The following is a 13,713-nucleotide window of genomic DNA, read 5'->3' on the forward strand; positions in this document are numbered from 1 at the left end:
GAACAGGCTGGGCATCGGTCAGCGGGTGGTGAGCGGTTGCAACACTTGTTTCTTTCCTGGGTTTTGTTTCTCTCTCTCTTGTTGTTCTCCTTTTCATTACAATTTTTATTACTATTATTGTTATTATTTTATTTCAATTATTAAACTGTTCTTATCTCAACCCACAACTTTTCTTTCTTCTGCCCTTCTGATTCTCTCCCCATCCCACCAGGGCGGGGGAGGGTGAGCGAGCAGCTCTGTGGTGCTCGGTTGCTGACTGGGGATAAACCACAACAGTTCTCTTAAGATCTGCTATGATTTCCTGATAGTTAATGCTCAAAAGAGGAGCTAAGCTAACTCCAAATAGTACACAGGAACCACGCGCTCAGCCATTTTCAATCACGTACAGATGGCCAAGCCAAAGAATTCCCGAGTCTAACAATTATTTCCCAAATGGTAATATAATAAATTTAAATTTTAGTAATTTTCATTTTCTTTGAGGTCTAGATCCCCAGAGAGTGTAATGAAGATTTAAACCTGAGTACCTGCAATAAATGTCAATATAAAGCCCAACTGAATGAGGAATACTGTTATTTTAACCCAGCTGCCAGATGTTGATTGAACAGAAGAAAAAGAGATGTGCAACAAGAACCTGCCACTTTTGAAGTTTTATTCTGAGAATCTAAGAAAGATGGGAACATTTTGTTGAAGCTTAGCCAGATTTGTAACTTGCCTTTTTCCAGTTATCTTTCCTTATGTTTTAATAGAAATCCAAACATGATAGCATGCCTAACAGCTTATTTAGAACAAACAAAACAGTATCATCTACTCACACATACTTTAACTCTTATTTAAATGAGTAATCTGTATAGTTTGGGGTTTGTGTTTTCCATGATAACATAGAACAAGTTGAACTTCAGTCAATTGTGATATAATTATTTGCAGTTACAGATCAGGTGATGACCCAGATATTTAAGTTTTTACACAGAAGTGAAGTATGACAGAAAATACCGTTCTCACTTGTTGAATCAGAAATAAAATTCCTGAGATTTCTTTAGCTTCCTGTAGAGAGAAAATTCAGTCCATCTGTTTTAAAGTACTTAATGGATTTGCAATAGTTAAAAAAAAGAAAGTACTTCTCGGGAAGGTTGAACATAAAAAAGTTATTCTGTCAGAGTAAGAAGAAAACCAGTACTTTACTGTAAGAGTGTAGCTTCTCAGAGCACTAAAGGAGTGATCATGCAACACCTGCAGGTGCCCCCCATGGTAGGAAAACCTTTGCAAGGTGCCTGCCTGCAAGGCAGTCCTGCAGGGTTTCTCAACAATGGTGACAATACTGACATGTGGCTTTTGTGAAGCTCAGAAAAGAAACAGGTTTGAGAACTACTAGGGTTAGATACAATTAAGAATAGGACATTATACCCTGAGGTTTAGCTTAAGCGCTTCTCTATCGCAATATTGTCTTGTTCTTCTACCTGGATTTAAGTACTTTGAGCTTATTAAGAGCTGGAATTGATGCCTTATGCACTGTGCAGACATACCGAAATAGTCTTTTATTTGTTCTCGGAGCCACAGAAAGCCTCTAAATAAAAGAATGGAGAAAGAGATTAGACATAAGAACAAAACCTGAAATAGTATTCTTCTCTGGGTACCCCTTTCCAATTGCAACAAAATCAATTTATACAAGGAATAACCTTACCTGCACTAACCAACAAACAGGAATCGGATTTAGTGTGGATAGAGATGTCTGTCTTCAGTCAAAATGGAACAGAGAATGTGACTGAATTAGAATTGGTAAACTTAAGGACAGTAATAGTCTTTTGTCATTGGAATTACGGTGATGACAGAAACACATACTTTTAACGATATTTAGGAAAACTGGGAAAAAAGTATTAAGTGAGAGCTATGTTCCTAAACAACATCTGACTTCAAAGACATTCAAAGAAAAGTTAAGACGCTGATGACTTTTTAAAACTTTTATTATATTGCATAAGCTATAACATTTTACAAATCTTAGTTACATTTTCAGCAACAGATACACTGATACTGTAGTAAATAGAGATGAAAAGACACCTCTTGACAAAATATAAAAAGGTAGAAATACTTAAAACCAGGATGCTGAATATCAAGAATGTTTTACATGAACAATAGCCATACTAGAGTGTTTTTGAGAATGATTGCCAAGTTAATGAAGTGTTTGTTGAATACAAGGCTCCAACGTGCAAGGTGGTGAGCACAGTCAGTACTATCAGGTCACCTATGTTTCAGAATCTCAGAGGCGGGCTTTTTATGAACTTCATGATCTAATGAGCACTAAAAAGTGCCTTGCTACACAATAACAAGATGTTGTAAAAATATTACTGTTCTAACATGCACAGAAGTGCAACAAGTGCTTCAGAGGAATCGAATCATTTAACTGGGGAATATAGTACCAGTACATTCTGGAGAGGGGGAATATAGGAATGTTCAGTAAGTCTTAAACTGACTGAAAAAAATTCATTTGGTAAAATAATTTTCAGTCTGAGAGTGCTAATACTAAAAATAATGACACAGTTTTCCCCTGCCAGTCTTTAAAAAAAAAAAAAAAACCACAACAAAAAAACCCACCTGAAGCCATTTTTTTTGGTAATCAGAACACACTGCATACTGCTTTTAAAAGCAAATGAAGGTCAGATTAAAGTTATTTACACCCTTTCATATAAATTCTTTAACACAAATGTAGCTCCCTACTGTTAGAAGTGTGGCACAAATTAGTGCAAACTACTATAAAACAATGCTCATTTTTAACTCTGTAGGCATAGCACTGTGTTTTGCATAATTCCACTGAATTAAAAAAAAATTTAAAAAGCAGAAGCTTGGGTTGTATAAACAAAGCAGATTAGGTTCCAAAATGAGATAAAAAATGGTTCTAGAAAATAAGAACTAAGTACTTATCTCCATACACTTTCTGCTCCTACTGGCAAGGAAGGTTAGCAGCTGAAAAAAGGATTTTTATCATTATAGTAGTTTTTATATATAAACATATATTAATTTCATTTTTGAAGTTAAAATCGCAGTCAGTTTCATACCTGTAAATCCAGTGACTTCAAGACGTTTACTCTTGACTTATGAAGTTGAATCAGATCCCATATGTGCATTTTTAAAAGATACTACTGTTCAGATTGCGAAAGATTTTTTTTTTAATTTCTTTTCAAACATAAAAATACAAAAAACCAGGGTTTACAACAATTACCATCATCATCAACATGCAGGAGTCAGTATTCCAACATAAAAAACACTAGATCTGCCTTTTAAAATATTATAAAAGCTATGTAACTGTAAGTATGAATTCAGGGTTTTTTTGGCTAACAGAAAAAAACCCATAATGTGCTTTTCAGATAGTCAGGTGTCCCACTGATAAAATAAGTCTGATGAAAGAGAAAGGCACTTCAGCAGGCTAATTTATCTTCAGGTTTTCCTAATATGCAGTACTAAACAATGGATGTAGTGTACTGCCTTTCAATTTGCAGAGTATTAGATCAATAATATTGTTAACCTGTTTCACTTCTTAACTAATGAGAAGAGTTTAGACTGGTGCCCATTCATTCCATCCTCTTTGGTACAAATCACTGCATAAAACCAGAGCAGACAACTAAACATTCCTACATCCTGGATTATATTTTGTGCATCACCTCTAGCTCTACATTGGTAAATAATGTCCCTATTCATCAAATCAGTTTTGCTTTCAGGTTTGTAAGATACCAGATTTCTTCTATTTTCTGACAGTACTAGAAAGATTTTTCCTGTTAAAAAGAATTTAAGTGATCCCCCTGTTTGTTTTGTTTTTTTTTTTTTTAATTTCTGTAATATGTGGCATTTGGTAATAATCTGAAAATTACTGTTAATTAACTTATTCTAGGTAACATATCCAGAATAATGTGCATACAGCTGCATACTATTTAGCCTGATCACTTCCCTTAATTTGTGACACATCAAAGTACTGACCTAAGCCACATGAATTAATCTGCAGAAACAAGCCTTGGCTACCTCCATTAACCACCTTATCAAAACCAGGTAGGACCTGGAACCGGGATAGTCTTCTGCAAGAAGAATCTCAACATCATGTATTGCAACCATGCCAGGGAATTGACCTGAAGTTATATTAACTGTCTTTCACCTTAAATACATGACAAAATTTGGTCTTGAGTGTTCCATATCTACCTAACACCTTTCACTTAAAACTCTACGTGCACGTATGTGGGTTTTTTGTGAAAGCGGACAGCTGAAGAAGCATCTTGTGAAGAACCGATACATGATTCTTGCAAACATTTGTGTACTTCAAAAAGAATCGATTACATCAAAGTGCAAATACGTATCAGTTTGGAAACAAGCATCAGAAAGAAGTTATATCCTTTCCAATTTTCCCACTCATTCCTCTCTCCGTAGAGGGGGCTTACTTCAAAGGTGCTTCAGGCATGGCCCACTTAGAATCAAGGTAATCAACCTCCAGAAGTCAAAACCTCTGAATGTTTCCCTGGCCTTTCCAAGAGCAGCATGCCGCAAATCCTTGCTACTTTTTGTAGAGACCTAATTTTAGCACTAGCATTTTAGCACTCTGTTAGTGCTGCAATACTGAGCCAACAGAAAAAAAAAAAAAACTTTAAAAATAAATTTAGTGATTCCTATAAATTCATATGTTGAAATAATATAGAGAAATATAGAAAAGCATTAGTTTGACCACAAAGACAAATTTCATTGTAACATTTGTCTTCTCCACATATGTTATACATCATGTATGTTTTATCTCTGGAATTAAAATTTTTAGATCTTCAGAATTTTTAGTGTAGTCAAATTCCTTTTTTTAATGATCTAAAACCACAAAGAATTCCAGTTGCTAAGAGGTAATACAGGTTTCCAGTGCATAAATTCCAACTACAGCTAGAGCATGAAGACTCAGATAATATATTCTGTAAATACTGAATATGAATATGAAGTATAACTAATAATTTTAGAGTTATATAGACTTTTTAAAATCCAAGATTTAATGCTCATGATAGGGCCAAGGAAGAATTCCCTGTCATTGTGTGCTTAGGGGCATCACCTGTTTTCATGTAGCATTTATCTTTGCAGATACAACTGCAGCAATAATTTCTCTCTACAGAATAGTTTTCTCATATTCTGACACAGAAAACAAGTTATGTATTTATTTTTAATATAAAACTTGATTTTAGAAAAGCCTTTTCAAGTGTCACCAGCAGCATAAGACATTAACCGATAAATGCTAGCAAGTTACAAACAGAAAAGTTGGCATGTGGGATCTACAGCTGTTGCTTGACTGGCACGGATAGAAGCAACAGCTAAAGACAGCCTTGGAAATGGTATTACCAGAACTGCAGCATGCGGTCTCCAGAAAAGAATTTAAATATTCCACTGAAAGAAATGCCCATACCCTGATTTGGCAAGGGAGGAGCTACTATCTAGTAGAGATACCAATCCTATATATGATGAGATGCCTATTTGTCAGAAAACTTTATTCTTTCTTCCTACTACTAGAAGCCTAGTAGCAAGAAATTCTTGCAAGAATATCTGTTCCACTCTGACTTGCTTTGTTGGCTAAAAGCTGAAGTGCATCACTGATGCATAGCCTTTAAAGGCTCCATTTTGCTCTACCATATGTACAGGGTAAAATTGTGACTAATCCAGGCAGCCAAAAGCTCCTTTAGAATGATAGTACAGAACCAAACTCGCTCTTCACTCTTGACCACCTAGCAGAGCGGATGAGAATCTGCACTACATCAGCATGTCTTTTGGCACCATTACTTTGAGTCCCAAAGTTGTAACTGATCTTTTCAACATTTCTAATCCTTTTTCTTTGGTCACCAGATACTACTTGGATGCAGAACAAGAACACCGGAGTGCAAAACGTCGTTCCTTTGAACTCACATGAATAAAGCTGTTTATAGCAGTCTGTATTTTTTAATGATACAAGTGAGTTTGAGGAATTGGGTCTTTTTGTTCTGTACAATGAAAAAATACATTGAAAAAATCTGCAATATATTTAAGTTACTGTAGGTGAACACAATTTCAAGTAGACACATATCAATTTAATATTAACACCTCAAAACCATTAGCTTGTCAGGGATTTTCTGTCACGCTCAACAGAAAATAGAATATTCTGTTTCTGAAAAGGGAGCCATCAGAATTGATGCCACTCTAAGAGCAGGGCAATATTAAACCTCAAAAGTCAAAGCAGCTTTCAGAAGAAACGTGCATCTACACTCAAAATATATAAATTGATTCCCACTAATGCATATAACAAAGCAAAGGATGAAAATGTCAGTATTTGGGGCTAGGGAGTTAGTCGTACACAAAAACCAGTGGAACTGCATGTAGAAAAAAAGTACTGTGAAAATGTATTCGGTATAGGAAAATTGAATTACAGTTACCTAAAGAGAGTACCAAAGGCATGCTAATATGACCAGCCATCTTCACCTCTGAAGTAGACGAATCATATAATTAAGCCAGATTCTTTTGGCCAATTATAATTATAGACTTATTTGGACGCCTATCTCAAACTTATTTTGCACCTTCATACTCATGAACTCAATAGGAACATCATATTTTGTTCATGAAGCAACTGCACACCAGAAGTTGGACTGATGTATTGCTAGTACCATTCTGGTTACCTTGCACATTCTTCTAGAAACAGGACCAGGCAACTGACAATCCCAACATAACAGTCATATTTCACAGTAATGTTTCCTGAGTAAATATTCCCAGAAGCCCAGCTGCGTAAGATATTTCCCAACTCTTGAGTGTACTACAGGGCAGACAACCGAGTGCACGTCACCCCACAATTCAGATATAGGCATTGTATTCTTGGGTCTTGGTATAGAACCTTAACCAAACTCTAAGGGTAATATTTATAAAGCATTTTCAGGATGATTTATAATCAAACTGCCAAAGCCAAAATGCTGGAACTTATTTCATCAGGGAAACAGCTTCAAAGCCACAGAAAGACGTTCTATATACTATATGAAGCACATTAAGGGATGCATCTACTTTTCTGTTAGCCAAAGTTGAAACGATCACTTTGACAAGATGAACATTAAAAATAAAGAATATTCTGATGGCCTTTTCCTTCCTCTATACATATCTTAGTTACATTTCATGCATTCATGACTTTTGGTAAATTTAACTCTAAGATGAGTCATAAGTAGTATTTATATTGCATTATAGACCAAGTTTTGCAATCTGCTCTCATGCTCATAAAAAACCCCAACTTTTAAAGCCTGTTTAACCCCTCTGTGATGCACAACCTAGACAAAAGTAGCTCAGGCTGGCAAAATGTAGGCACATAAACCTCCGATGATCTTCCATTTTTTTTAAACATAAAATAAAAAAGCAACAGTGCTGAACTTTCCTGCTCAAGGAAACTATTTCAAAGGCATAATTTGTCTACACTTGCATACTTTTTCATTATGGGCCAAACTCTAACTTATAAATCTGCAGGGATTCAAGACTATGTTGTGGAGCTCAACTGGCCCAACAGCATGCAGAAGAGAAGATTTTAACTGACAATGAAGGCAAAACAAGACACTGGGATCAGTAGTAGCAGCAGCTTCGAATGCTACCGGAACCGTTCCTTTTCTGCTGGATGTAGACACTTCATAGCAGATGCCAAATCTTCAATGTCCACAGTTCATAACAAAGCAGATTAAAACAAAGCAGATGGGCAACATCTTAAGACAGCGGGGACCATGAACTGCAGCGGCCACAGAGCTTGTACACTTTCCCCTTCTGCCACTGCTATATGGAATGGCAACCTTTTGCACATGGATGGGCATACAGGGAGGGCAGTAATGCCATAGAGCTCCGCTGATAAATCCAACAGAGCTCATCTGCTGGTGTCGTGGGACTAACTGATGAAACATTTTACATTATACAAAGAAGTAGTAACAGATCCCTAGAAAAGTTCACATATAAAATACTGTACAGATGGTCACATTGATAGGAACAAGGCTGAGGAATGGCTTTAACTAGTCTACCAATGCATTAGCAACAAGTACAAAAAACTTAAAACATGTGCCTACATTTCTCACTGTGCATTCCCAGAGGTGTGTCCAAGAATGACAGGCTAATTAAAATGCGGGCCTTCCCTACACTGCCAGCAAAATTAGGAACTGGGAAGCTTTAGTAGTAGCATTTCCCTGTTTTCAATTCACATTGAATATCAATTGCCCAGTTGAAGTGTAGTAACTCAATCTGTGTATTAAAAAAATGTGACTTTTCTTGATACTAGAAACAACATTTCCCTTGTAAACCCAACACTGCAAAACTACAGAAGCAGCCAAGAGGTCAATAACCAGCAGGGAGGGCAACACCACAAAGCACATTGTGTTTTAATTTATAGGAATAAGCGGCCTCTCCTCTCTTTTTTTCCAGATATTGGTTTTGCTATCTCTTTTCACGATAGACGGTCTATCCCTTTTTTTAGCAGAAGGGATACCAGATTCATGACTTCCTGATACAGTTTTTCTTCTTAGACCTTCTTCATCGTGTTCTATGACTGGCCCATTCCCTCCATCCAGAATGTGCCTCACAGCCTGGTCCTCTGGAGTGCAAACAGTGGTCCCACTTTCACTGCTACTCAGATCCAGATCTTCCAAGTAAAGGATTTTAGAATGCGGCATATTCTTTATGAAAGTTTTCTCTCTCTCCAGTTTCCTACTAGGATGATGTTCATTCATGTCCACACCAGAGTCCAGACTGGTATCATTACTCTCTGTCTTTCTGCCCTTTTTCAGATCTATGAAAGAATGCCTCACTTGAGCAATTGGCTTTCCATCCAGGGACACAAACCATGCTCGAGGGTGCGGAGATGGTTTTCCTTTAGAGAGTTCCAACAATGTTTGTTCTGAAATACCTTGAAGTTCAGATGAAAACGGAGTCATTACAACTGCTTCATTCAATGTCCCAGGAACAGAGACAGATTCCAGTAAGCTATTAGTGTACCGGCCCCAGTTTGACGTTTGAGAAGGTAAGCCCTCTTCACTATCTAGTGTACTGTTTTCATCTCTGCAGACAGAAGGCTGTGGATGAGAGTGCACTGGCATTTTTGGTAACGTTTGCATGTAATTGTCACGATTCATGGGTTCCATCATGGGGCTATATACTAACTGCCCTTTTCTTGGCAAAGTTGCTGATTTCGCAGGATGCAGTTGTTCTGGGGAGTGGAAAAGGTCAGAGGTTTGAAGAATAGCAATAGGTTGATTGTAAATATGCATTAGATGTTCTGGGATATGGGAAAGCCCATACATCTCCTCTTTCAGTGAAAGGTATCTGTTTTGGTCTTGAATGTCCCTAGGAGCCTGGGAAATAGTACTGTTACTATGCTTTGGCTGCTGTAAGTGCCTAACTCCAGCATTAGGCTCCAATGAATGTGCTGAATTTCTTGACTGACCAGTCTGACAGGCTGACTGATAAGAAGCATCCTCTGTGTAGATTTTAAAATTGTCTCGTGATTTTCCATCTTCCACGTCTATGGACATCCTTCTTTGAGGGCTGTATGAAGAAATCTTCGGTGTATATAACTGTGACTTATCCTCCAACTTCGAAGACCCCTTGACAGCATTGATGTGATTTATGTGAGTTGTTGATGTTGTCTGGTCTTTTTTTATGACCTCCAGCTTAGTTGTATTTTTTTCCTTCTTTTGTGTCCGACCACATTTATCCCTATGCAAAAGAGATGCAAGGTGACTGTAGAGCATACCAGGAAATACTAGGCTGTTGACTACCAGAGCTGAAGATTAGGTTTTGGTTAAGAAGTTATAGTGTAATGTGACGTCACAAACTTAAAATGAAGTTCTGTAATAACTGTAATTTTTAAAAGAAATACTAGGCTACACATTATAGTTTAGCTAAGGAAACAAGTCCCAACTTCAAAAGACTATTTTATCAACCTTAAATTCCATTCATGCTGAGCTTATTAAAGCCTCTCTTTTTGCTTACCTGCAGTAACAAAGAAGAACAGCAAAAAATCCAATGATAATGACAACAGTACCTCCCAGTATGGCTGTAAGGAACACTGTGTGATAGGCTGTTATGTCCTTGGAAACTGCACTAATAATGGATTCTGGATTGTCAAACAAAATCAGACAAGAATTAGTTCTCAAAAATAAATAGTTCCGCTTGATATGCAGAGCTGTAACTAATAAATTAAGCTGTACTTTTCCAGTGATTTTGTGTTCCTATGGCACTACATTCATGCCTCCCTTTTCACCTTGCTATTTCTGCAAACTAGAAAATATACAAACAGTGGTTACAATATAATGGATCTTCAAAGGTTAATCTCAAATACTGAAGACTTACCATGACATCTACTCAATTCCAGTCAAATTACATTTGTATTAATTGTCCAAACTGACCTAGAAACATGGTCTACATTTTCTATTTAGTGCTTCTGTCAGAAAGTACTATCTGTTTTTGAATTTCAACACCATACTTCTCCCATAAGAATCCCTTCATATGAATTTGAAAAACATGCAACAAGTTTACACAAAAAGAATCCACTGGGACTGTTTTACCCAAGACTAACTTTCTTGTTGTATTTCCTCCTGTCATACATGATCCTCAACAGTAAGGGATACAGTCCCACTGATTTTTAGATCCCCATAGTCACAGTTCCCTTGCAGGCTTCTTCCAAAAGATGGCGATAGTATAAACATGTAAGTTCAAATACAGTCTGGACTTTTCCCCCTATAGCACTTGAAGTTCTAGGAAATGGTTATGTGCACAAAAGCACACTATCGGATTCAAACAAAAGTTATCCAACTGTTGAAATTGCTTGTCAGCTTTCCCTTTCTGTTGTTAAGTAAAGCCATCAAACTGACAGCCTTATGGTATACTGTTACTTGGGTTACTCAGTAATTTCTTTGCCAGTTGTTGCAATACCTCTTGTTCCAGGCAGTGGAGCTGCTATCCAGTATCCTAAGTGTTGAGCAGTATATGTCCATACTAATTGACCATCTGCTTCCTTTACCATTCCTAGCCCACGGCTTACCCAAGCACCTGAAAAAAAAAAAAGAAAAAAAAAGACAAAATATTGCACATGACATAGAGGATTCTTCTATACGTCAAACCATTAGCAATTAAGCTATTACCAAAAAATACACAAGGTCACAAGAAAAACTGAAACTTCTGACCATACACTATTTATTACACGGCTTTAGCTAAACATGCAAACTTTCCTCTCTTGACAATTTCATTGCAAATATCCCTGTGTGGACATTTACTTTGAAATAAAGCATCAACATTACTTACTGGAATGAATTTAAGATCACTCATTTTCTATTGACAAATGTCTTTCATAGATATACACACAAATAATTTGAAAAATCCTATTATATGAGCTTAAGTATGTATGAAGGCCAAGACTACAAAAATCAAGGAGCAGGTAATTTAAGCATATGAATATAAGTTTAACATTAGCTAGCAGAACTTATTGGGAAAGCTTTTTAATCTAATAAGCTACAAAAGGATAAACAATGTTTGTCCTGAATGTTTCTCTCCTCCTCCCTGCCCCACGGCAATAACAGTTCAGATAGCCCAAGGAAGGTCTATTGTTAGGACACAGATTCCACACCATCTGTTTGGCAATGCAAAGGACAGGTATTATGGTATGCCAGCTTCTACAATTAATAAGGCATGCAGTAGAAGAGACAGAATTATACTTAACACACTTGAACACATTTATTGTGGGCCATCTGTGAAATCCTAAGGGCAGAAAACAACCTCATATAAACAACCTTACATTTTCAAACTGCAAATACTGAGAAGGAGAGAGAACCACCAGCTTTTTTAAAACAACAATAACCAAAGCATACAAGAAGTATAATTCATACAAGCCCTATAATTTCGATTTTCCTCCAGGACCCTTCTTTCGGAGAAGCAAAAGGAAATATCTACCAGACAGGAGGTAAAGATGAGAACTGACACATGCCACATATGCAGGTATGCACTGACACACACACACACAAAATATTATCCAGCAGTAAAACTTGCAGCCTCCTCCTGGTCCTGGTGATGGCTGGCAGATGGGAATAGCAGCAGCAGCCACCTAGAGCCCCGAAAGAGGTGGTTTCTCAGTTACCTGGAAAGCCTCTTGTCCAGACTCAGGAGCAAGACCAGCCCAAAGAGTCTTCCATCCCTAACTCTCATATGGGGGCAACAACAACAGATCCTCAAATTCTCTGTCCTGTCAACTCTTAGGCAAGATGTCACTATACTGCAAAACTATTGTTTTACAAGTATAGAGGGTGGGTTACTTACAGGCAGATAAAAACCAACATAAAACACCACATATTCCAGCAAAATAAATTCCAGGTCTCCAGAAGTTCTATCTTCACTGAACAAATCTGTAAGCAGCTATATAATCTTTGCTGTACTCTTCAGTAAATTGCATCTCCCCCCCAATATGCTCAATAGAAAATAGTACATATTAAGGAAAACATTAAAATGTGATTCTTGAGTAAGCACATATTCTCTATGATTTACTGCCATTCAAACAGAAGGATATAATTCTCAATTTAATGTTGCAATGCAAGCTTTTTTTTTGTTTTTGTAATTGTATTAAAATCCACAAAGTACTTTTGGTACTGAGACAAAATATTTAGTAAGAAGGAAGCCACATTCAATATGCATCAACAAATACTGCATTTGCAGCAGCTGGAATATAATTACAAAAGCTCATTTTCCAGGAACAGTCTCAGTACTATTACACTTTGAGTAACCCCAGGGAATACTGCACGAGCAGATATGTGAAAGCAGTTTCTATCTTTTTTTCTGGTACATATGGATCAGTCTACACAACATCAAACACAGACCTGTTCCTATGAATACTAACATGGAAGCTCTGATTACCATTATGATGTATTACTCAAGGACTTTAGAGTTTAAAAGTGTGTCAACATCTTGCTGGGGACATTCCACATGCAACACCTCGGATGCCAGAGCCTCATTATTCAGTGCAGCGGTAGCTCTCCATTCAGCTCAGATGGGGGCCTACTGCTACTTATGGATGCTCTCAAACACTTGCTGAAGCGCTGAGCTGTCCACCTGCCCTCAGTCACCAGAACCCAGACTAAGGAATCCCTTGCTCAGTTAGCTTAGAAAGAAGTTGTTTTGCACATGTCAGATCAAAGGTAGAAATAAACGAAACATATTTAAGAATAAACATCCAGAACAGTGAATACAGTTGCAAATTTTCACTGTGGAGAAGAGATGAGGAAGTGGAAGAAAGAGTGGAAGTTAGAGTTATGCCCAAAAAGTCCCTTTCCTTGTCCACAGTCCTCCTTGTCCTCTCCTCAGCAAGCAGCAGTGAAGGCTCCATGCGAACACTACACCTCACTGAGTACCCATCACAAACAATTTACCTTTACACAACCTCTATCAGAGTATACCCCATCTGAGAGGAGAAAAACAACTGTTTTAATTGTTCTTATTGGGTCAGCATGCCACACTCCTGCTCTTGCTCTAGCCCCAAGGCCAACATGCCTAAGTAGACATGTTGAATAGGCCCCTCAACACCCACATACACACCTTGCACTGTTTTATACTCTAACCTGAGCCTGTGTCGAGCTGCTCTGGCTGTCAACTTTTTGTTTTAATAACATTGTTGACTTAGTTTTCTGTTTAGTGAGTTAAAACAGCTCAGCGTAAGTGCAGATGAGCACAGGAGCTGGCAAAAGCGGCTGT

The 13,713-nt window shown here is 37.5% G+C and overlaps 1 protein-coding gene across 1 annotated transcript in view; it reads right to left on the reverse strand.

Moving 5' to 3' along the window:
- Positions 1-8,360: 8,360 nt before the first annotated feature.
- The window catches only part of FAM171B (family with sequence similarity 171 member B), a 33,491-nt gene continuing 28,138 nt past the window's right edge, over positions 8,361-13,713 (reverse strand). Inside the window, exons 7-9 of the mRNA XM_075710516.1 lie at positions 10,912-11,028; positions 9,970-10,093; positions 8,361-9,693 (exon numbers count right to left, since the gene is read on the reverse strand). Coding sequence (XP_075566631.1) covers positions 8,361-9,693; positions 9,970-10,093; positions 10,912-11,028 — 1,574 coding nt within the window. The remainder of the gene's footprint in view (positions 9,694-9,969; positions 10,094-10,911; positions 11,029-13,713) is intronic.

Source organism: Pelecanus crispus, chromosome 5 (genome assembly GCF_030463565.1).
Source record: "Pelecanus crispus isolate bPelCri1 chromosome 5, bPelCri1.pri, whole genome shotgun sequence".
Taxonomy (NCBI): domain Eukaryota; kingdom Metazoa; phylum Chordata; class Aves; order Pelecaniformes; family Pelecanidae; genus Pelecanus; species Pelecanus crispus.